The 25732-nt window shown below is 46.7% G+C and overlaps 1 protein-coding gene across 4 annotated transcripts in view; it reads left to right on the forward strand.

Moving 5' to 3' along the window:
- The window catches only part of LOC147125292 (uncharacterized), a 534520-nt gene that overhangs the window by 338413 nt on the left and 170375 nt on the right, over positions 1-25732 (forward strand). For all 4 annotated transcript variants that reach the window (XM_086000735.1, XM_086000743.1, XM_086000728.1 and 1 more), the window contains exons 15-18: positions 1532-1594; positions 20830-20874; positions 22399-22452; positions 25628-25697. In XM_086000735.1, coding sequence (XP_085856861.1) covers positions 1532-1594; positions 20830-20874; positions 22399-22452; positions 25628-25697 — 232 coding nt within the window. The remainder of the gene's footprint in view (positions 1-1531; positions 1595-20829; positions 20875-22398; positions 22453-25627; positions 25698-25732) is intronic.

Here is a 25732-nt window from a genome sequence, read left to right on the forward strand (position 1 = left end):
CTAGTAATTGGTGGCTGGCGCAAGAAAATTGACCATGGAAGAACCTAATGTCCTTCAGGGAAGGGTATCTCCCATCTTGGCTGGTCTGACCTACATGTGACTTTGTCCCACACTGTGATTGACTTTGAATCCCCTAAAGGCAGCCAAGGGTGTACAATAAATGCTGCCTTGCCAATGTCACCCACATCCCAAGAACAAATTAAAAAACCTCTTCCTAATGTGATTCCACTACTTCAACTCCTGTGACATCATGAATAGGAGCAATGGGCAGCGTTCAAGTTGTTACTGGAGCAGAACTCCACATCGTCACATGGCGAGGGAGGGGTTCGATGTAAAACATCGGCTCCTAGGCAGCCCCTAAACAGTAGTTCAACATGTCAACAAGAGGCAACTGAAGGAAAGCAAGAAGTGTAGAGATATCTCCCTTTATAATATTGCGGGACTATGGGTCAATTTGTTGAAGTATATTTCCTTTAAGCATTGGGTTCCTGTGCTTTTGGAACCTCGGGGAGACAAAATTCAGATTGGGAATCCGAAAGCATGAGTAATGGCTGGTAAGGAAACTTTGTACTTGATTTATTAGCCTCAATATATTGGGAAACAACTGAAGTTTCAAAGCAGCAAATCTTTGTTTCACAGGCTCCTGTAGCGCTCCAGGACTTCACCCGAGTGACCATTCTTTTAGGAGAGTAAACAATGAGCACCAGTGGGCCATTTCGCCTGAGGTGGGCACCACAACAGAGCCCAACCCTGCCTCTGCCGAATGACCAGCTTTGTGCATTTTCCAGCTGGAGTAACAGGATAGAAATCAAGAACTTTGACTGAGGCTCGGGCTACTGAGGCTAACCTGGTTGAAATACACCAACGCAGGGCCTTCCTTGATGTGTGTCTCAGTACCACACAATATTCGCTCACTGGGATCTTGCAATCGTGTTATTTTAATTGCCTGATGTTAATTTAACTCTTTTCCTCACACTGTCAACCTCAGCAACAAGATGTCATCAATGTTCCTTATTTTTGTTTAAATTTCAAACCATAAGAAATAGGAAAAAAAAAGTTATTAAAATTAATTTGTACACTTGGCCAGTGGCTTAGTGGGTAAATGCACTGCCCACCCAGTGTGATCCAGAGCCATGCAGACATCAGGCCTCAGGTTCGATGCAAGGCCTGTTACGTATTATCTGACCTCCAGCTGGGGCAGCAGTAGGGGTGCTATAACTGGCCCCAGTACCCCTGGACTAGGGGGAAGGGAAAATCAACCAGCTTTGCACAGTTCAGTGAGTCTTGCTGGGCAGTGTTGGGGTAAGATCAGGATTGGCTTTGGTGCGAGGTCCTCAGTGGAGCCATATCCCAGAAAGAGTCCATGTCTACCGGAGACGAGGGGAGAAGTTTGAAAGTAGTTTGAAAGCTGTGTTTGCTGGACAGGCTCCTTCCTTTGGTCTCTGCCATTCCTGACTGGTAGGTTAATGGGATGAGTTGCTGTTGAGGTGAATTCTAGCCCTATGTAACTGTTGGCTTCCTTCTTTTCCAGGGTTATTCAGATGTGAGCAGAGCAAAAGGAGAGAAAGGAATCCCTGGTCTCCCAGGCCTGAGGGTAAGGAACTACATTTTAATTAGATTAAAATGCTGTCCAAAATTTGAAAAAAACTACCAGTTTATCTTGTCATCTATTAGAAGAGCCCTACTCAACATTGAGTCAACCCACCAGTGAGGGGAGCAGCATTGAAACCGGTGGTCCAATGAGTGCTTTTATCGTGGAGCCGCACCCAGAACGCATATCTGGAAATCGCAGGCACATTCTCCACAACTTTCCGTTGTGGAGAGCATGTCCGCAATTCTCCAATATGCCCTCCCAGCAGGAGAAGCTCCACACTGGGAATGCAAATTTAGAAAATAAGCCCTCTGATGTTTGCTATCCCACTGGGCAAAAACAGGTAAGCCCACTGACCTAGACAGAAATAGCACTGATCGTTCTGAGAGGAGATTGTGGCAGCTGGCACATTGGCTCTGGAGAGTATTGCAGGACACCAACATAGATTTTGTAGTAGAATAATGAGGTTAGTTATAAACACAGTGCAGATACATGAAACAACAACAAATGGCCTTTATATAGCACCTTTAATGTAGGAAAACACCAAAGGAACATAATCAGACAAAAAATTGACTCCTAGCCAAAGAAGGAGATATTGGGATATTAGGACGGACGACTTGGTAAAAAAGAGGTAGGCTTTAATGAGGATCTTAAAGGAAGAGAGAAAGGTGAAGAGGTTTAGGGAGGGAATTCCAGTACTTAGGGCCTAGATGGCTCAAGGCACAGCCGCTAATGATCAGGTGAAGGGAGTGTTGGCTGCACAAGGGGCCAAAATTGGAGGAATGGAGAGATCTCGGAGGGTTGTAGGTCTGGAAGAGGTTACAGAGATAGAGAGGGCCGAGGCCATGAAGGGATTTGAACACAAGGATGAGAATTTTAAATCGAGACATTGGTGGACTGAGCCAAGGTAGGTCAGCGAGCACAGGGGAGATGAGTGAGCGGGACTTGGTGTGGGTTAGGATACAGGTGGCAGAGGTTTGGATGGGCTCAAGTTTATGGAGGGTGGAAGGTGGGCAGTGGAGGGGTCAAGAGAGTTGTTGGTGTGGTAGAGCTGAGTGGTCAGCAGTTTAGTGGGAATAGGATTGCGACATCTCCTCACATGTTGTTGGAGGTGAGGGTGGAGGGGGCAGGGGTGAGGGGTTTAAGGAGACAGTTGGTAGTGGAGAAAAGAAGCCCAGTGTTACCTTTGCATTCCTGAATGATCCGGGAGTAGTGAACGATTTTGCAGAGGGGAGTAGGCCCAATAGTGCTTGAGGTGGTCCAGCCAGATCTGGCAATGAACGGCTAAATCAGTTGTGCGACATATAACATTCAAGTCTGCGCCCCTTGGACTTAAGGGAGTGAAGATGGGGCCTGTATCTGGGGGAATGCAGATGCAGTATAATGTGGATAAATGCGAGGTTATCCACTTTGGTGGCAAAAACAGGAAGGCAGATTATTATCTGAACGGCAATAGATTGGGAAAAGGGGAAGTGCAACGAGACCTGGGTGTCCTTGTGCACCAGTCGCTGAAGGTAAGCATGCAGGTGCAGCAGGTGGTTAAGAAGGCAAATGGTATGCTGGCCTTCATAGCGAGAGGATTCGAGCACAGAAGCAAGGATGTCTTGCACCTTGAGTATTGTGTGCAGTTTTGGTCGCCTTATCTGAGGAAGGGTGTTCTTGCCATGGAGGAAGTGCAGCGAAGATTCACCAGACTGATACCTGGGATGGCAGGAATGACGTATGAAGAGAGATTGGGTCGATTAGGCTTACATTCGCTAGAGTTTAGAAGAATGAGAGGGGATCTCATTGAAACGTATAAAATTCTAACAGGATTAGACAGACTAGATGCAGGAAGGATGTTCCCGATGGCGGGGGAGTCCAGAACCAGGGGTCACAGTCTAAGGATAAGGGGTAAGCCATTTAGGACTGAGATGAGGAGGAATTTCTTCACCCAGAGAGTGGTGAACCTGTGGAATTCTCTACCACAGAAGACAGTTGAGGCCAATTCATTAAATATATTCAAGAAGGAGTTAGATATATATCTTAAGGCTAAAGGGATCAAGGGATATGGGGAGAAAGCAGGGACAGGGTACTGAATTTGGATGATCAGCCATGATCGCATTGAATGGCGGAGCAGGCTCGAGGGGCCGAATGGCTTACTCCTGCTCCTATCTTCTATGTTTCTATGAATAGCCAGGGTGGGTGAGAGTAAGAGTTTTACTGTGGACAAGGGCATCTAAGGCAGAGGTGAAAGAGTGTTTGAGCAGTTCGACAACTGCAGATGAATCATGGCGAATGGAGGACCAAAAGCTAGACATTTGGGAGATTGAAAGTGCCATTTTAAGAGACTTGGCGGAGAGCTTTTTCCAGTGGTGGACGCAGAAGGAAGTGGGGTTGGAAGGGGGATGTGAGTGGTGAGGGGTACGTTAATAAGGCATACGGGATACTTTCCTTTGTAAGCCAAGGCATAGAATATAAGAGCAGGGAGGTTATGCTTGAACTGTATAAAACACTAGTTAGGCAACAGCTAGAATACTACGTGCAGTTCTGGTCACCACATTACAGGAAAGATGTGATTGCACTAGAGAGGGTACAGAGGAGGTTTACGAGGATGTTGCCAGGACTGGAGAATTTTAGCTACGAGGAAAGATTGGATAGGCTGGAGTTGTTTTCTTTGAAACAGAGGAGACTGAGGGGAGACTTGATTGAGGTGTATAAAATTATGAGGGGCCTAGATAGAGTGGATAGAAAGGACCTATTTCCCTTAGCAGAGAGGTCAATAACCAGGGGGCATAGGTTTAAAGTAATTAGTAGAAGGATTAGAGGGGAATTGAGGAGAATTTGTTTTACCCAGAGGGTGGTGGGGGTCTGGAACTCACTGCCTGAAAGGGTGGTAGAGGCAGAAACCTTCATCACATTTAAAAAGTGGTTGGATTTACACTTGAAATGCTGCCACCTACAAGGCTATGGACCAAGAGCTGGAAAGTGGGATTAGGCTGGATAGCTCTTTTTTGGCCGGCACAGACACGATGGGCAGAATGGCCTCCTTCTGTGCTGTAAATTTCTATGATGTGTGTCCCTTTAAGAAGCACTGGCAGCGTTTCTGCAGAACTGCTGCACGCACGTTCTTCCATGCGTGATTAGGAGAGGGCGTTATGGCGTGCGGCGACGTCCAGAATCACAGTTGTACGTCAAATCAGGCGTTGCACGCCGATTGACGTCACGAGCTGCACATTTTCATTGGAGAGGCGAGCGCTGGCACCGGCAGAGCTATTGACACCTCCAAAATGGCGGCCACCGTGTCGCACACCGGAAGCGAGGCGGCCACCACTTTTTCAAGAAAAACGGCGTTAACGGTCGGTGCTAAGGTAGCGAATTTCCCAGTCAGATTATTTCCAGTGATTGAAAGGTTTAGAACAAGAGGTCATAGCTGTGAGATTAAATGTAAGAGATTTAGGACAGAGAGCAGGAGAAACCTTTTTACATCGAGGGTGCTAAGACTGTGGAATGCACAACCAGGGTTTGGGATTGAAATAGAGACCATGTCAACTTTTAAGAATAGTTAGATGAAGGAAAGGGGAATAATGGGATATGGGAACAGGTTGGGCACGTGGGATTAGGGCAAACCTCTCCTATGGAGGATAAACACCAACAGGGACTGGTTGAGCCAAACGGCCTGTTTCTGTTTTATAATTGATATCTATTTCTTCGAAATTCTCATTTGCAACAAAGGATAACAGCTGTCTGGCCCTAGCACTGTCCAATCTGATCTAACAGCCCTCCTCACCAGAAAGTGGTCACCCTTCCCAAGGTTCCACCACAATGAGAAGGCAGTGCGATATCTTTTTGTCAAAATGTTCGGTTCGATAAACAGTAAGCCATCATCAGCATGAGAGACTTTGTGGAAAAAAAGAGTGAGCCCAGTGGTTTGAAACCTCCTGAGGTACAGCATAACTGAATCTGTTTCACCTACACGAACAATATTGTTAGACCTCAGATTAGCACCTCTTGGCTCAAATTTGGAGCCTGAATGATCCGCTGCTTCTCTTGTGAATTCCAAAGAAGCCCATCAGATCCTGGCTTCAAAAGCAAATGACATAAGATCAAGGCAAAGCAGGCAGCGGTCTTATGATGACATTTGTATGGTCCCAGGGGAGCTCATGTAATGAAGACTTATCTATTATATTACACTATTTTGTAAAACTTTTATACAATGGTGTAACTTTCTAAGTTGACAATGTTGGCTGCACATCATGGGCCATTCCATGATAATGGATGGAAAATAATGGGCAGTGCACACTTGATTTCCCGATATGTGCTGGAGTAAGGTAAGTCTCCTTACCAGTAGCATCCCAAATTACACTCCCATCATGTAGTTTCCAGTTGTTACTGTCTTTGAACTAATTTAGGAATAAATGAAATACAGGCAACAGTAGCTGTTTGAAGCATAAGGTGGACTTGCTACAGATGTAGATTTATTGTTTCACAGAATGGGTGAAGGAAGGATGATTCAGGAATTACATTTGAGACCAAAAAAGTTTAGTAACATTGCAGAAAAATCAACCTGAAACAAGAGTGAAGAAATAAGTATATTATTTCACTCATACATTATCAGCACAGCGTAAATGATTCACAATTATAGCTGTTTTCTCAGCTCAGCAGCTTACCAATTGTTGCCAACCATTCCTGTCCCCCCTCAATCACATAGAAGGCCATCTGTCCTGCTACCTTCAGGGATCTGTGGACATGCACTCCAAGGCCCCTCTGTTCCTTTACACTTCTCAGTATCCTACCATTTATTGTGTATTCCCTTGCCTTGTTAGCCCTCCCCAAATGCATTACCTCACACTTCTCCGGATTGAATTCCATTTGCCACTTTTTTGCCCACCTGACCAGTCCATTGATATCTTCCTGATATCTTCTTTCAGGTATGTTTCGATTTCAGTTTTTGGAGTGTTTTTTAAAATATTTTATAGAAGTAGTGGTTTGGTGCAATACATTAAAAAAGTTGTTAAAGTGTGCAGGGAGTGTGGTTAGCTGCTTGCAAGGCTTTAGATGTTAAAGGAAGGCCTCCGAGAAAACCACTTGCTCTCAGCCCTGGGGGCTGTAGTTGCAGTCCCCCTTGGGCTGCAACATCACATGGAGATGAACAGAGGCAGCAAAGGGGACAAGCTGCTCCCAGAAGGAGGAGGAGGAAACAGAAGAGGAGGAAGTGGAAGGCAGGATGAAGCCCAGACAGCCCCTGTCTGGCCAGGATATCCGGGATGGAATCATCCGCCTGCGGTACCAGTGACCACAACCCCAATTCCCCTTTCAACATTAGTCCCACACCTTACCTTCCCTCTGTTATTGACTGTCACAGCGTCCTCTTGGCCACGATGCTGAGATAAAAGCCACCACAAAGCAATCTTTCCAATCCAACTTTATCCATATGTGCATCCAACATCAAAAAATCAACTAATCACCCTTGTGCATTCCCTTAGTGACTGTCTTGTGTGTGCCTTTGCCTATCCCAGTGATGTCACGCAGTGCTACCCCAGTGGCTGTAGCATGGCTGGTGGAAGGCTGCTGACTTTCAGTGGGGGACACTACAGATGGCCTTGCAGGATGACCTGGAGGAGCTGGTGGCTGGGAGTGTCAAATCGAGTGACAGTGTTTCTTCTTCTTCTTCATTCTCCTCTCCCTCTTCTTGGTCAACCACTGGCTGGGCAGGCTGGAATTCCTGGGTGTCTGAAATGAGGAAGGCACAAGGGTAGAGTTGTGGTGAGGGGAATGGGAAAGCAAGAGCTGCATGCTTACACCATGCACAGCTTGTACATCAGAAAAGATTGTGGGATGTGAGAAGGAGGATAAAGTATGAGGACACCGGCATCTTGTATTCTTTTATGCCCGCCGCTGGCCAAGGGCTCAGCCATGCCCCTGCCAAGAATGGCCAGCACCGTCTCCTCCAAGGGGGTGAGGTGAAGCTAGGAATGTGAGGTGTGCCTCGTGTTTGGTAGAGATTGTTGGCAGATGAGTGATGGGGGGAGAGGGGGGGTCGTGCATTGAGCAGTGTGAGGCTACTGGTGCAGTTGGTAGGAGACAGCTTTTGAAGGTGCATTCACTGACCTTAACTACTTGTCTGAGATCATGAAGCTTCTTTGGGCACTGGTTCCAGGTCCTGGGGGGTGACACTGCTGGCAGTGACGGCCTCGGCGATCTGGTCCCACATCCTTCTTTCTGGAGGGTCTTCTGGCCCCCTGTGGGTAAAGGAAATCTCATCCACTTTTGACCCCGTGCACAAAGCTGAAATGCTGCGTGCGAGACCCTGGGTGCCCCTTCCCAGGCCTGTTGAACCATTTGTGTTAGTGCTGAAGCACTTTTACCATTTTGTACGTGCAGGAGGCAGTTCAGCTTTAAGAGCTGAAGATTGCCTAGTTTGGAATGATTTAAAAAAAAAAAATTTCAGAAAGCAGTTCCTCTTTAAGGGCTCGAGACTGCTTTCTAAAATGATAGCCTTGCTTTAAGAAAAGGCAGCCTTGCTCCAGGGACGCTACAGAGGCGCGACATTAGGCCTCCTGCTGAGCGCACAGCCTGAAGCAGCGCGTTTGTCACTCAGCTGTGCACTGGAATCATTCACATCAGCAGGCAGCACCAAAATAATGTGCTGATTGCAAATTTTTTAAGGGCGCAAGATTATTCACAATTCATTAAATATATTCAAGAAGGAGTTAGATACATTTCTTAAGGCTAAAAGGACCAAGGGATATGGGGAGAAGGCAGGGACAGGGTACTGAATTTGGATGATCAGCCATGATCTCATTAAATGGCGGAGCGGGCTCAAGGGGTCGAATGGCCTACTCCTGCTCCTATCTTCTATGTTTCTATGCAAGCAAACCTTTTACAATAACGACAGCAACTGCAACCACTTAAAAACATATAAGCAGTATTGCCACCCCACCGTCTCAAATCATGAGGCAATCAGACAAGGTTCCATATAAGTTTAACATCACTTCTCTGCTTTTGAATTCTTTTCCTCTAGAAATGAGCCCCAGTGCTTTATTTGCACTTTTATGGCTTTTTTAACCCGCGTTGCTACTTTTAATGATTTGTGATCACTGATCTCGAGCTCGCACACCGTTGATTTGCAAAGCCGCGTAGGGAACATGGACAGCAACTGCGGCGGGGGAGGGGCCCAATATACAATGGCTCCGGGAATCCAGGCAGAATCGTTTGTGAGCCGATCGCAATTGCAGCTCTTGAAGTGTGTGTTGCGATGGTCGATGGGTAGCTGTGTAACACCGGGAGGGGTTTGATTTTCTCCCTTGAACTTTGACCTTTCAGCAGGACAGTGGGAGAATCCCCCACGCTCTGATTATTCACCTTTCAGCCTTCAGCGCCCGGATACCGGGGCCGCTCATGCGCAGTATCCAGGTGGGCAACACGTTCAGCGGCTCCATGCAGAGGTCAGGGGATCTGTTGGTGGCCGGTGGGGGGAAGATCGAGGGTCGAAAGGGGAGAGAGAGGGAATCGGAGGGGGTGGGGAGAGAGAGAGAGAGTCTGGAGAGAGAGAGAGACTGGAGAGAGAGAGAGAGAGACTAGAGAGAGACTGGGAGAGAGGGAGGGAATTGGAGGGGGGAGAGACTGGAGAGACTGAAGAGAGGGAGACTGGGGAGGGGAGAGTAAGAGAGACTGAGGAGGTGAGAGAGAGAGAGAGAGAGATTGGGGGGAGAGAGAGAGAGAGACTGGGGAGGGGAGAGAGAGAGACTGGGGAGGGGAGAGAGAGAGACTGGGGAGGGGAGAGAGAGACTGGGGAGGGGAGAGAGAGAGAGAGAGACTGGGGAGAGAGAGAGAGACTGGGGAGAGAGAGAGAAACTGGGGAGAGAGAGAGAGAGACGGGGGAGGAGAGAGAGACTGGGGAGGGGAGAGAGAGAGAGAGAGAGACTGGGGAGGGGAGAGAGAGAGAGAGAGACTGGGGAGAGAGAGAGAGAGAGACTGGGAAGGAGAGAGAGAGAGACGGGGGGGAGAGAGAGAGTGAGACGGGGGGGAGAGAGAGAGAGAGAGACTGGGGGGGAGGAGAGAGAGACTGGGGGGAGAGAGAGAGAGAGAGAGAGAGACTGGGGAGGGGAGAGAGAGAGGGAGAGAGAGAGAGAGACTGGGGAGGGGAGAGAGAGAGAGAGAGAGACTGGGGAGAAGAGAGAGAGACTTGCGGGGGGGGAGAGAGAGAGACTGGGGGGAGAGAGAGAGAGACTGGGGGGGAGAGAGAGAGAGAGAGAGACTGGGGGGAGAGAGAGAGATTGGGGGAGAGAGAGAGACTGGGGGGGAGAGAGAGAGAGACTGGGGGGGAGAGAGAGAGAGACTGGGGGGGAGAGAGAGAGACTGGGGGAGGGGGAGAGAGAGAGACTGGGGAGGGGAGAGAGAGAGAGACTGGGGGGAGAGAGAGAGAGAGACTGGGGAGGGGAGAGTAGGAGCACAGATTGCTGGCTTGCTGTGATACCGTGAGACCCCTGGTGGACAGTGGTAGATCCAGCTACGGTGGCAGCAGTCAGAGCTTTCGTGGCATCAAGCCGAGACTGCATGAGAGCAGTCTGAGACTCGATGGCATAAACCATTGACTGCATTACAGCACTAAGACATTGCGTGGCTTCCGCTTGTGCTGCAATGCTGCTGCCACATCACCCATGACACGCGGCATGAGGTCTGGGGCCCTGCGGTCTCTCATGGAGTCCACCATCCTTTGCAGACTGCCATGGATGGGCTCCATGGTGTGCACAGAGCTCTGTGCAGTGTTGGAGGTGGACTCGTACCATTGAAGACAGGCTCTCGGGCATCCTTGCCATTGCACCTATCATCTCATTGTGCATGCCCATCACCCTTCTTGTGATGCCTCCCCATCGAGGTCCTCATCTGGGTCCTGTGCAGCAGAACTCCCGCGTGAACTCGCCCTCTGGGTAGCTGCCTCCCGAGCTACCCTTTCCCCCTGGCCTTGCTGCAGCCCGCTCGTCCCCGGTGCACCACCCAGTGCAGACCCCTCTCCTAAACCTGCCTCTAAAGATCGCGTCGTGCCAGTAACTGAGGTGGTGCCTGCGGGTGCGAGATGCAGTGACGTGGCGCTTTGCTCCTCCTCCTCCTTCTCCCTAATTCTCAGTGGGAGGCTCAGGGACAGGCTGGTCATCTGGTTGCTGATTCTCTGAAAGCATAAAGACATAAGACTCGCGTTAAAGTGGGGGCAGGAAGGGAGCAAGGAATGCAGACAGTATCAGGAGCTGGAAAGTGGGAAAGGCCTGTGGTGTGAGGGGGAAGTGGGATGAGAGAAGGAGAGGGGATGAAAATACCGTTGTTGCCCCCAGGGGGGTTGATGTTGCTGACAGCCACGGCACCCACCACCTGCTGCCCAATGAGTCGCAGCACTCGCTCCTTCAGATCTGAAAGCTGCTGGAGCTGCGCATCACCCCTGCCTGTTCTCTGCTGCTCCCTCCTATTGTGGGCTATCTTGGCCTGCAAGAGAAACGAATTTGTGTGAGTCAGAATCCAGCTATGTGATTGGGAGATGTGCCTGCTGTAGTTGAAATGCGTGTGATTGTAGGCAAGGTGTGAGATGTGGATGTTAGTTTGAGTCGGTGCAGATGCTTGGTGGGTGAGTGGTGGTTTGTGCAGTGTGTACAGGCTGAGGTTCAGATGCTGGTATGTAGCATGTACCTGTTGAAGCATGTACCCACCTTGACCACCCGAGTGAAGTGGTTGAATTTCTTCCGGCACTGTGTCGGGCTGCGTACGACCACCCTACTGGCCAAGACCTCCTGGGCCACGTCCCTCCACATTGCCCTGAAGACCTGGGGCAATGGCCTCCTTCCAGTGTCCGGGAACAGCACTGCCCTCCTTCGCTGCAATGCCTCGTCCGTGAAATGACGCCCTGGGACTGGGATCAGCCACCACGATGAGGGGATTGAGTTGCTTGCAGGTCGCCTTCATAGCCAGCACTGCTGATAATGAGGATCTGCACAATGATGCAACCTCTCCTTTAAGAGCTGGAAGGAGCCAGTGTGAAGGATCATTCCTGATTGCATTGCACCTGAAATTCACTATCGCTCTGCTGGTAGTGCCTCTGTAATGCCCTACTGAGGTCATTAGCGCTTGATTTAGCGCTCCAGTTCTTTCCTGGAGTGCTAACAGCCAATTTAGGGGAAACTCAGAATCATTAGCGTCTGGCGCTAATTTTTCAGGATTTCAAAATTAGCGCCCCGAACGGGACGATACCGAATTTCTCCCCCTAAAAGTTTTACTGTGGACAGGGCATCAAAGGCAGAGGTGAAGGAGTGTTTGAGCAGATTGACAGCTGCAGGTGAAAAAAGAAAGACTTGCACTTCTATAGCGCCTTTCACGACCACCGGACATCCCAAAGCGCTTCACAGCCGATGAAGTACTTTTTGAAGTGCAGTCACTGTTGTAACGAATCGTGGAAAAGGAGTGGCCAAAAGTTAGAGATTTGGGAGATTGAAAGTGCCATTGTAAGTGACTTGGGGGAGGACTTTTTCCAGTGGTGAACACAGTAGAAAATGGAGCTGGAAGAGGGATGTGAGTGACGAGGGATCCGAGAAAGTGATTGACGTAATAAAACTCACTACGCACTTGGTTCGAGTATAAAGCAAGGCTTTAATCAACTTGTTTCAAAAAATGGAGGTCTAGTTGTCCTTCACTAGTTCCTGTCTTACAAAATGCCCCTGGGCAAGCTGGGCCCACGCCCGAGTATTTATACTCCTTGGACGGCGCCACCAGCTGGCCGTCCAGTGTTATTTCATGAGTCGTTTCTTCATGATGATGAGATTTATAACAGTGATCAGAGATGGCCTTGACTGTGACTGAGGGAAGACAGGAATGGTTGGCAACTGCAGAATTGGTAAACTGCTGAGCTGAGAAAAGAGTTATAATTGTGAATCTTATACATTGCGCTGATAATTTATTAGTGAAATAAGATGCTTATGTCTTCACTCTTGTTTTGGGTTGATTTTCTGCCACGTTACTAAACTCAATTTTAATCCCTGAATCGTCCTTTCTTCACCCACTCTGTGAAACAATAAATCTACATCTGTAACTAATCCACCTTATGCTTCAAACAGCTACTGTTGCCTGTATTTTATTTATTCCTAAATTAGTTCAAAGACAGTAACAACTGGAAACGACATGGCGTAGGTCCTTCAAACTTGGAAAGTTACTGCATCGTATAAAAGTTGTATAAAATAGCGTGATACAATACATAAGCCCCCAGGGCGTTACAAACGCCATCATAAGATCTTGTGCGATTTGCTTTTGGAGCCAGGATTTGATAGGCTTCTTTGGAATTCACAAGAGAAGCGGCGGATCATTCAGGTTCAAAATATGAGCCAAGAGGTGCTATTCTGAGATATAACGACATTGTTCGTGTAGATGAAACTGATTAACCTATGCTGCACTTCAGGAGAGGGTTCAAACCACTGGGCTCGCTCATTTTTCCACTAGCTCTCTCAGGCTGTTGATGGCTTGCTGTGTATTAAAATGAAAATTTTGGCACTTCCTTCTCATTGTGGTGGATGCATGCGAAGGGTGACCATTTTCTTATGGCTACGACCATTAGATCTGCTGAGGCCTCAGACTGGACAGTGCTAGGGCTAGATAGCAGTTGTCCTTTGTTGAAAATGAGAATTTGGAAGCATTAGATATCAATTATAATACAGAAACAGGCCGTTTTGCTCAACCAGTCCATGTTTAAAAAAAAAAGAAAGACCTGAATTTATATAGCGCCTTTTACGGCCTCAGGACGTCCCAAAGCGCTTTACAGTCAATGAAGTACTTTTGAAGTAGTCACTGTTGTAATGGAGGAAACGTGGCAGCCAATTTGTGCACAGCAAGCTCCCACAAACAGCGATGTGATAATGACCAAAGAATCTGTTTCAGTGATGTTGACTGAGGGATAAATATTGGATAATTCTCCAGCACATCTTCGAAATAGTGCCATGTGATCTTTTACATCCACCTGAGAGAGCAGACAGGGCCTCGGTTTAATGTCTCCTCTGAAACACAGCGCCGCTGACAGTGCAGCATTCCCTTGGTACTGCACTGGAGTGTCAGTGTAGATTCTTGTGCTCAAGTGTCACGAGATGGGAGGGAAGAGTGACCATAACATGATAGAATTCTTCATAAAAATGGAAAGTGAAGAAGTCCAATCCGAAACTAGGACCCTAAATCTAAACAAAGGAAACTACGAAGGTATGAGGAGTGAGTTGGCTATGATAGATTGGGGAGCTTCATTAAAAGGCATGATGGTGGATAGGAAATGGCTAACACTTAAGGAACGAATGCATGAATTGCAACAGTTATACATTCCTTTCTGGTGCAAAATCACAAAAGGAAAAGCAGCCCAAAAGAAATTAAGGATAGTATTAGATCCAAAGAGGAGTTATATAAAGTTGCCAGAAAAAGTAGCAAGCTTGAGGATTGGGAGCAGTTTAGAGTTCAGCAAAAAAGGACCAAGAGATTGATTAAATGGGGAAAAATAGAGTATGAGAGTAAACTTGCAAGGAACATAAAAGTGGATTGTAAAAACTTCTACAAGTATGTAAAAAGAAAAAGATTAGTGAAGACAAATGTAGGTCCCTTACAGTCAGAAACAGGAGAATTTATAATGGGGAACAAGGAAATGGTTGAGCAATTAAACAAATACTTTGGTTCTGTCTTCACAGAAGAGGAAACAAATAACTTCCCAGAAATGCTAAGGAACCAAGGGCCTAGTGAGAAGGAGGAATTAAAGGAAATTAGTATTAGTAAAAAAATAGTGCTGGAGAAATTAATGGGACTGAAAGCTGATAAACCCCCAGGGCCTGATAATCTGCATCCCAGAGTACTAAAAGAGGTAGCCATGGAAATAGTGGATGCATTGGTTGTAATCTTCCAAAATTCTATAGATTATGGAAGAGTTCCTGCAGATTGCAGGGTGGCAAATGTAACCCCACTATTTAAAAAAGGAGGGAAGAGAGAAAACAAGGAGTACAGACCGGTTAGTCTAACATCAGTACTAGGGAAAATGCTAGAGACTACTATAAAGGATGTGATAACAGGATACAACACAGATACGAGCAATGACCCAACACAGATATGAGCAATGACCCAACACAGATACGAGCAGTGACCCAACACAGATACGAGCAATGATTCAACACAGATACGAGCAATGACCAAAACAGATACGAGCAATGATACAACACAGATACGAGCAATGATTCAACACAGATACGAGCAATGACCCAAAACTGATACGAGCAGTGACCCAACACAGATACGAGCAATGATTCAACACAGATACGAGCAATGACCCAACACAGATACGAGCAGTGACCCAACACAGATACGAGCAATGACACAACACAGATACGAGCAGTGACCCAACACAGATACGAGCAGTGACCCAACACAGATACGAGCAGTGACCCAACACAGATACGAGCAATGACCCAACACAGATACGAGCAATGACACAACACAGATACGAGCAATGACCCAACACAGATACGAGCAATGACCCAACACAGATACGAGCAATGACCCAACACAGATACGAGCAGTGACCCAACACAGATACGAGCAGTGACCCAACACAGATACGAGCAGTGACCCAACACAGATACGAGCAGTGACCCAACACAGATACGAGCAATGACCCAACACAGATACGAGCAGTGACACAACACAGATACGAGCAGTGACCCAACACAGATACGAGCAGTGACCCAACACAGATACGAGCAGTGACCCAACACAGATACGAGCAGTGACCCAACACAGATACGAGCAGTGACACAACACAGATACGAGCAGTGACCCAACACAGATACGAGCAATGACCCAACACAGATACGAGCAGTGACCCAACACAGATACGAGCAATGACCCAACACAGATACGAGCAGTGACCCAACACAGATACGAGCAGTGACCCAACACAGATACGAGCAGTGACCCAACACAGATACGAGCAATGACCCAACACAGATACGAGCAGTGACACAACACTGATACGAGCAATGACCCAACACAGATACGAGCAGTGACACAACACTGATACGAGCAATGACCCAACACAGATACGAGCAATGACCCAACACAGATACGAGCAATGACACAACACAGATACGAGCAATGACACAACACAGATACGAGCAGTGACCCAACACAGATACGAGCAGTGACCCAACACAGATACGAGCAGTGACCCAACACAGATACGAGCAGTGACCCAACACAGATACGAGCAATGACCCAACACAGATACGAGCAATGACACAACACAGATACGAGCAGTGACCCAACACAGATACGAGCAATGACCCAACACAGATACGAGCAGTGACCCAACACAGATACGAACAATGACACAACACAGATACGAGCAGTGACCCAACACAGATACGAGCAGTGACCCAACACAGATACAAGCAATGACCCAACACAGATACGAGCAGTGACCCAACACAGATACGAGCAATGACCCAACACAGATACGAGCAGTGACCCAACACAGATACGAGCAATGACCCAACACAGATACGAGCAATGACCCAACACAGATACGAGCAGTGACCCAACACAGATACGAGCAGTGACCCAACACAGATACGAGCAGTGACCCAACACAGATACGAGCAATGACCCAACACAGATACGAGCAGTGACCCAACACAGATACGAACAATGACACAACACAGATACGAGCAATGACCCAACACAGATACGAGCGATGACCCAACACAGATACGAGCAGTGACACAACACAGATACGAGCAATGACCCAACACAGATACGAGCAATGACCCAACACAGATACGAGCAGTGACACAACACTGATACGAGCAGTGACCCAACACAGATACGAGCAATGACCCAACACAGATACGAGCAGTGACCCAACACAGATACGAGCAATGACCCAACACAGATACGAGCAGTGACCCAACACAGATACGAGCAATGACCCAACACAGATACGAGCAGTGACCCAACACAGATACGAGCAATGACCCAACACAGATACGAGCAATGACACAACACAGATACGAGCAGTGACCCAACACAGATACGAGCAGTGACCCAAAACAGATACGAGCAATGACCCAACACAGATACGAGCAATGACCCAACACAGATACGAGCAATGACCCAACACAGATACGAGCAATGACCCAACACAGATACGAGCAGTGACCCAACACAGATACGAGCAATGACCCAACACAGATACGAGCAGTGACCCAACACAGATACGAGCAGTGACCCAACACAGATACGAGCAGTGACCCAACACAGATACGAGCAGTGACCCAACACAGATACGAGCAGTGACCCAACACAGATACGAGCAATGACCCAACACAGATACGAGCAATGACCCAACACAGATACGAGCAATGACCCAACACAGATACGAGCAATGACACAACACAGATACGAGCAATGACCCAACACAGATACGAGCAATGACCCAACACAGATACGAGCAATGACCCAACACAGATACGAGCAATGACACAACGCAGATACGAGCAATGACCCAACACAGATACGAGCAGTGACCCAACACAGATACGAGCAGTGACCCAACACAGATACGAGCAGTGACCCAACACAGATACGAGCACTGACCCAACACAGATACGAGCAATGACCCAACACAGATACGAGCAATGACCCAACACAGATACGAGCAATGACCCAACACTGATACGAGCAGTGACCCAACACAGATACGAGCAGTGACCCAACACAGATACGAGCAATAACCCAACACAGATACGAGCAGTGACCCAACACAGATACGAGCAGTGACCCAACAAAGATACGAGCAGTGACCCAACACAGATACGAGCAATGACCCAACACAGATACGAGCAGTGCCCCTACACAGATACGAGCAGAGACTTAACACAGATATGAGCATTAACTCAACACAGGCAGGGGCGGTAACTCAACACAGATACGAGCCGTCACCCAATTTAACTGTAAACAATCAGGCAACCTAGATGGAATAACAAATTCCTCCTTTACCAAATGGCTGGCACCAGAAACACAGCCATCAGGTTCACTTTCCCCAAGCACGTTTCAAACTGTGTTTACGTGAGGGCCTAAGAGCTGACACAGGAACCTTCAAAGGTTTTCCAGAAGGTGCATAAACTTACTGACCCACAGCCGAAAAGCTGCTTACATAATCCTAGTCTATATTAACTCTCTGATCCTCCTGTAGAATACAGTTAAACAATAGATACGATGCATTTGGGAAGAACATAAAAGGATTATGCATGGAAGGATTGGCTTCATTTACATCATGGCTGTTGTGCCTGTCCAGTGCTGCAGTAAAGTACCCATACGAGTTTCCAACAAGAAAATATTCTCATGTTTTTACGATTTAACTGAAATAATAGAATTACATAGAAACAGTCCATTTGATTCAACCAGTCCATGTTGGTGGTTATCCTCCACACGAGCAGTAGTCCTAATCCCAAGTGCCCTCCCTGTTTAAATATCTCCGTGTCAGCCGTGGTTCAGTGACAGCACTATCACCTCGGTGTCAGAAACTTATGGGTTCAAGTCTCACTCCAGAGACATGGGCACAAAATCTAGGCCGACACTCCAGTGCAATACTGAGGGACTGCTGCACTGTCGGAGGAGCCGTCTTTCAGATGAAATGTTAAACTAAGGACCTGTCTGCTCTCTCAGGTGGACATAAGTGATCCCGCGGCACTTTTGGAGAAGAGCAGGGGAGTTCTCCCACAATGTCCTGACCAAATACCTATCCCTGAACCAACATTAAAATAAATCTATCGGATCACTATCACATAGGGAGCTTGCTGTGCACAAGTTGGCTGCAGTGTTTCTACATTACAACAGTGACTGCACCTCAAAAGTACTTCATTAGCTGTAAAGCACAGTGGGAGGTCCTGAGGTTGTGAAAGACGCTATATCAATGCGAATCCTTCTTTCAATCTGTTTCGGTCATTTTTAAATTCGCTCAGTTTATTTCCCAAACTGAGCTTTGCAATGCATGCACTTTTTTGTTCAAATTTAATGCTATTCCTCTTTCTTTGATTCATTTTTTTTGTCCAAGATAACACTTTGCTCCTTTATCTCAGTCCATTCTCTGCTGATAGCTGCTTGATTTGATTTTCTTCCTCTACACCCTTTATTCCTTCTGTGTGCTATATCCCTTTTGCTAATGCGTGCAGTGACTTCAGACAGGTAGATTCTGATATATCCAGGTCCCAAGATCACAAGAAAAATACAGATAACTGAGGGCAATTAAACCCATCTTAGCTTATCCATCTAGAAAACCCTACATTCACTCATCATAGCAACCAACCGTCTCTTAAATGATTCCAAGGTTTTGTGTTACTAGTTCTGTTTATACATGCATTCATGGCAAGTATAAAACTGGCTTTCACTCGAGTCAGAAGTTGGTAAATGATGAGACGCTTGATAGTGTAGATATTATTATCCTTTCAGTGAATGATTACTAATAATGTGTTTTTCTTCACATTTCTCTTAATCCTCTGTCATAATTGTTCTGCCACTTCATTACTAGGTATCTCTTCAATATTTTATTACCTCTGTTCAGTAAAGAAATTCAATGAAATGAATGTCATGGGCGAGGGTTTGATCAAAATTAAAATTAGATTAATGAACCCGTTTAGCTATGTAGCTTCACCTGAAAAGATGTTAATTATTGAGAGCCTTGCTTTCCAAGGAGGATGGATACGATCAAAGATAACCCAAATCATTAATCGGATGTCAGGTCTGAGCAATAGGTGGGGATAAATCAAGTTACGTGCCATGAACCATTTATAATTATTCCTTTAATGGCAGGATGAGGATATCTTATCAACTCCATCAATTATAATTAAGGATGGATGGCAACCCTCAGTGTTTTCCTGAGTCCTGTTCACATGGCCAACACTTCCTGCTGCCCCTGGCCCCACAACTGAGGTCGCTCCAGAATGCCCTGCAGTTTTGTTCTGCACATGCATGGTGATTAAGTGCTTGTGCACATGTATGTGGTTCTATGCATGTTCGAACCTAATGACTTGTAATCAGCACCTGGTGACAGGCTGATAAGAAGTAGAATTTTCTTTCACATGGTGCGAGGTTAGTTTGAGCTCTTCCGCCCTGCATTCTATAAAAAAAAAGTGCTCTGTCGCTAGTGAGCTGCCACATCACATTTGCTTGCAATCTAAAGATGGCCACTGAGCCAATGAAGGAGATACTGGGAGAGGTGACCTAAAGCATGGTCAAAGAGGTGGGGTTTAAAGAGGGCCTGAAAGGAGGAGGAGGGAGGTGGAGAGGCAGAAGGGTTTAGGGAGGGAATTGCAGAGCATGGGGCCTAGGCATCTGAAGGTACACCGCCATCGGTGTTGTGAAAGGAGGGGATCCGCACAAGATGACAGAGTTGGAAAAATGGAGATTTCTCGGGGTCGGAGGCGGGGCAGTGGTGGTGTTGTATCTACAGAGATAAGGAGGGACGAGGCGAAGAAGATATTTAAGCATGAAGATTGGAGAGTTAAATTGGAGATATTGGGGGACCAGAACCCAGTGTAGGTCAGGGGTGATAGGTGAGCAGGACTTGGTGTTAGATCGGATATGGGCAACAGAGTTTTAGATGAGCTGAAGTTTATGGAGACTCGAGGATGGAAGACCGGCCAGGAAAGCATTGGAATAGTCGAGTATGGAGGTGACGAAGGCATGGATGTGAGTTTTATTAACAGGTGGATTAAGACAGGGGTGGAAGTGGGCAGTGTCACAGAGGTGGAAGTAGGCAATCTTTGTGAAGGAGAGGATATGGGTACGAATAGGACGCCGAGGTTGTAAACAGCCTGGTTCAAACCTGAGACAGTGGCCAAGGATGGAATCGGCGGCAAGTGTGTGGAGTTTGTGGCGGGGACTGAAAAAAATGTCTTTAGTCTTCCAAATGTTTAACTGGAGGAAATTGTAACTCATCCAAAATTGTATGTCATGTCTAACAACACAAAGGAATGGAGCAGGAGAGCTGGGTTTTCCTCAGCATACATGTGGAAGCTGACGCCATGTCTTCATATGATGTCGCCGAGGGGCAGCATGTAAATGACAAAGAGGAGGGGGTCAAAGATAGATCTTGGGGGACTCCAGAGGTAACGATTGTCCTGCATTAAATACCTGTCTAGCTTATTGATGATCTGCAGTATATTGTATGGTTGTGTACTGACACATTCCTCATTCTACCACAGGGATTTGCAGGCTTAGATGGAACCCCTGGAATTCCTGGAAGGAAGGTAAATGTCCTTGAAATGTTCTGTCAACGTAGATGTGAAATTGCTGGTATATTAATATTAAAGAATTGTTGAGTAGGTTGAATTCTTCTTTGTCTTTCTGTCTGTAGCTGTCTGCTACTCAGAACAATATAAGTGTGAAAGGCTATTCCGCCTGTCCGACCTATTCCATCCAACAAGCAATTATTTGTCATGGGCTCCCCTTACTGACTTCTCAGAACAGGTGAATGGCCACATGTAAAACCTCCAAGAGAAAATTTTGTGAAATTGCTTACTTGCCTCTGAATATTATCAGTAAAACTCTTCATATTGCAATCTACACTGTTCATATTCAACTCTGGCCAGTTACACTCCCCATTGACATTCTCACAGTTCCAACAGGATTGGAGCCATTAGGTATGTGAACACCTGTGACTAACTTATCACTGTCAAGCTATTTTTAACCAGATGTTTAAAAAGGAGCGAATCAACATAGAGGTTAACTAATTTCCCAAGCGATAGAAGATATGTAGAATTGGCTCCCAACAAAATTGAAGATGAATCTCTTGTTTTACTTCCATACGTCAAGACAGACAGGAAAAGACCGGCTGGTCCATTGAGCCTGTCCCAAACAGTCATGACACAACTAAGCCACATGAAGGAACTCGTCCAGCTACTTTTTGAACTGTTGCAGCGAACCCGCACCCATCACACGAGCCAGCACCGTGTTCCAAGCGACGATAAAAACTTGCCGTAAAGAAAACCCTCCTGACATCTACCCGAGTTCTATGATCCCATAACTGGGTGTCGTCAGCATATAAGTGGAAGCTGACTCCATGCTTTCGGTTGATGTTGCCAAGGGGCATCGTGTAAATGATGAAGAGGAAGGGGCAATCCCAATTTTGTACTCCTCTGCTCACAATTAAGTTAAATAATTTTCATGAAGCCAATTAGCTAAGCCTTTTAGCATTATAAACACCTTGGTCAAATCCTTCTCAATTTTCTTTTCTTTAATTTAAGACCAAGTTCACTTCTGTCAACCTCTTATCACTTACTGTTTTTATTCTTGAGGCTGGCTTCCTTGTCACTCCTCTCTGTGAAACTTCTTCCAAAGTTCCCCTTGTGTGGCTATGTCCTCTTCCCTTTCACCTCCCATAAATCAACAAGCACAATGTACAGGAAACTTTTGATTTACCGGCACCTAAATAACCGGAAATCTCGGTTAACCGGCAAAATTCAGGAGTAGGTTCAGGTAACTTTTATTTTTTTTACTCCATTTGTTGCTGTGCAAGGGTGTGGCTGCAGCTGTTGCTAAGTTACAGAGACGCTTGCAACTTGTGCCCAACAGGGTTTGTTGCTTTATACGGAGCTCTCAGCTCCATATCTTTTACTATAGCATTCAGTTATCCGGAATTTTTGATGAACCGGCACCACGTCGGTCCCGTCCGTGCCGGATAAAAAAAAGTTTCCTGTACTCTAAAAAGATAGGGCGGTTTTATAGAGTTTACAAACTGCTGAATTTAACGTTGAAATAAAATTGTTTTGAAGGGTCAAGCAGGCTTCCATGGGTCAAATGGAAGAGATGGTTACCCAGGAATGAAGGTAGGTTTTGAATCTATTTCTAAATAAATAAATAAAAATAATGCTTTGTGCTTGACAGTTGCATACCAGCTGGACAATTTGATGATTATTGACTAATCTCTTGAATAACCTGCTTAATCTCTTGTTGTCGGTTCAATGGAATGAAGCTTTCTGAGTTTATCAGTTGTTCAGCTCAAGCCTAAGATCAGCCAACCACCACTCTTCGAGGAGAATTACTCTTTTAGTCTCCTTTTTCCCGTTCCCTTACCTTGGCAGCTCTATGGTGCCTCTCCCAATTAGACATCCTTCAAATGTGAAGTTAGAGAGTGTATGTCAGCAGGTTATTCAGTCATGGGGCCATCACAGTCAAGCCAATCCCTGTCCTCGCCCAATATTTATAACACAACACGTTCCAGCAGGGGTCACTGGGTGGTGATCAGGAGCAGGAACACTAAGCTTATTTTTCCCCTTCCAGTCCCAGTGACACTGAGGCCATTTCAGGACTTCGGCCAGTATGGTGGCTAACATAGCACAGACCATTGGCCACATTTAGAACATTTCTGGTAGGTTGTGGAGCACCACATTGTAGCCGTGATCCAGTGCCCACCATGGAGGCACAGGATTTGGTCTCCTATCTTAGTTGAGTTCCAAATCTTGGCTGAATTCGGCCGGAATTTTGCTGGCACTCAGCGGGTGGTTTTGGAGGCGGGTCCGCTGTCAAAATAGCAAAGATTGACAGCGGGTAGGAAACCCACTGTCAAGCTGCCTCCACGGGAGTCTCCCAAGTGTCGGGTCTGTCAGCGCAGAACTGACCCGACACCAAGTGGCGGGGGATACAATTGAGCTAGTTAAATGACTTGTTAAGAGCCAATTTAATGCTATTTTGAGGCTTCCTTCCAATTTTACGTTCTCCCCCACGGGTTACCCGCTGCTCTGGGAACACGCTAGCTCACCCTGGTGTGATTTGAGTCTGCTCTGATGTTTCTGATAAGCTGACAGCTGCAGAAGTGGAGCAAAGGATGCCATGTTGCAGATAGTGAGTTTCAGAGGGCAGAAACTGTTGGTTACTTCATTTGTAAAACATATAGAGATTTCTTTAGCTTGCAAGTATTTAGAGGCAACTGTATGTCCAGTGCCACCTCATTGGAACAACCTCTCTCACCACTGACAGATCACTTCTATCATCTCACCTGCAGCTGCCATCTATTGCAGCAACATCTGTGCCCTTGGCAAAATCTGACCTTGATCCTCCGAATCCTTCCACGATCAACCCCAACACCAACATCACCAGGCACACCAACATCACCAATAACATCACCAACCTTCTCCACCATCACCTGATGCTGCACAGGACACAGAGCATCAGCCCCTGACAACATTGCTGCCCAGGAGGCCAGCGATGGCATCACCATGGCCAGATTTACTTCACTTGACGCTGTAAACCCTGGCTGCCACATGATGCGCCAGGTTGACACCATCCCATACCAGCACCATGAAGCATCCCTTTAATGTCCAAGCCATTCCATGTACACTCATCACTATAGCGGGGGGGGGGCGTTATGACTGAACATTCACTGGAACTCAGTAAGACACTTCTCAAGGTGTGCTCAGATCTGTCCAATAAGGGGCAATGTTGGAAAAGAGATTTCACTGTATGACAACACATTACCAGAAACTTCACATGGACATTGGCTAAACCTCTCAAGTGCCTACCCATGTGTGTTGTTAGTTGGTATCCTTGCAGTAGGATGAGGGTGAGTGTGAGGGGTGGCTAGTGAGATGGGGAAGTGATAATGTAGATAGAGAGGGATGGGTGGAGGTGCAAGGTAAGTTGGTGTGAGTAAGGATGTGCAGGAGTAGGGTAGGGAAGGCAGAGTGATGGGGATGTGATGAGTGACACAGCAGGGTGAGTTTGAGTGTGGCTTTGCAGTAATGTTTCGTGATCCACTGAGATAATTGAAAGGTTGGCGCCACTGCAGCCAGGGACCCCTGACGACATCCCTGTTTGTGCCCTCCTGTGCAATGTACAACCATGCTGCATTGGTGTCCTGGGGAGGTCTCTTCCGCCTTTGGAAGGGAAGAGAACCTCCCTGCGTGCTGTGACTCCCTCCATAAACATATGGAGGGAGTCATTTGAGAGCCTGGGTGCAAGTGTCCACCTTTGTGCAGCGCTTGTCAGTGTTTGCAGCACCTCAATGCTGTCAAACACTGACAGAACAACAGTCAAACTCAATGTGGCCGTGGTCCCTTTAAGGAAACCGGCTGATGACGCGTCATCAAATGATGTCATCAGACCCGCTTCCTGTTAATTGGCCGGGAAGCCCGGAAGGCGGACTTAACGAGGCCAATCAAGGGAAAATCCCTTTGACAGAGCAGCTGCAGCTAGGATCTTGACTGGAACCCGGAAACCAGCTCTCCCGACACCGCAGATAAAATCATGTCCTTCGTGTGGGAAAAGTTCAAAGCTGCACCTGGACACTTACCCACAAGTGCTGGTGAGATGGGTCATTGGAAAATCCATCTTACAGACTGCTCCCTTACATTTCCTACTGGCTGACTGCAGTTGGTACATTTCTAGAAAAATCAAGGGGGGGAAGTATAAAACAAATAGAGAGAGTTTGCCACTTGGTAAAGAAACTAAGCGGTTAAGCAGTGCTGAGCTACACCATGAGGGACAAAATAGCAAAGTTGCAAATTGTGCTAGGAATTTGATTGTGAATCCCATATTGTGGACTGGACTGCAGTGTGTTCGGCTGGGCAATGGCTCTGTATATTTTTTGATGAATTTCTGAGACGGGATAGCTTAATGTTTGGGTGATGGAACAGATATTAAGGTTAGAATATGCCCCAGGATCAGGAATTCTTTATTAGCTCCTTCCGAAGATCTTGTGGGGCAGACGTGGAAGAGAAATTTCACCAGGTTATGTTGGAGAGTCAAGCAATCCGATGTCAACCACTCCGCAGAGTGGAGAGTCGGACCACCTGGACAGTGCGTTCAAAATATTTCCTATCACAGGACTGAAGAGTGTTCAGAAATAATACATTTTGGTAATGTGAGGTAATGGAGTCCTCTGTTATATTCTATAATGAAAAAATCATTGTCTGCAGTCTCTTACAATATGAGAAATCTATGTGTTTGGCTTTGTGAGGAATTTAATGTAAAATCTATTGATGTTAATTGTTTCCTGTTTCATAGGGTGACCACGGTGAGATGGGGCCACCAGGCCCCCCCGCTTACGTAGATGGAAGTGGCACAGTTCTTAAAGGTACAGGCTAGCTAATAATTTGCGTCTTAATAATC

This window comes from Somniosus microcephalus, chromosome 1, assembly GCF_052327205.1.
Source record: "Somniosus microcephalus isolate GS21.2 chromosome 1, FLI_Smic_1.0, whole genome shotgun sequence".
Classification (NCBI taxonomy): domain Eukaryota; kingdom Metazoa; phylum Chordata; class Chondrichthyes; order Squaliformes; family Somniosidae; genus Somniosus; species Somniosus microcephalus.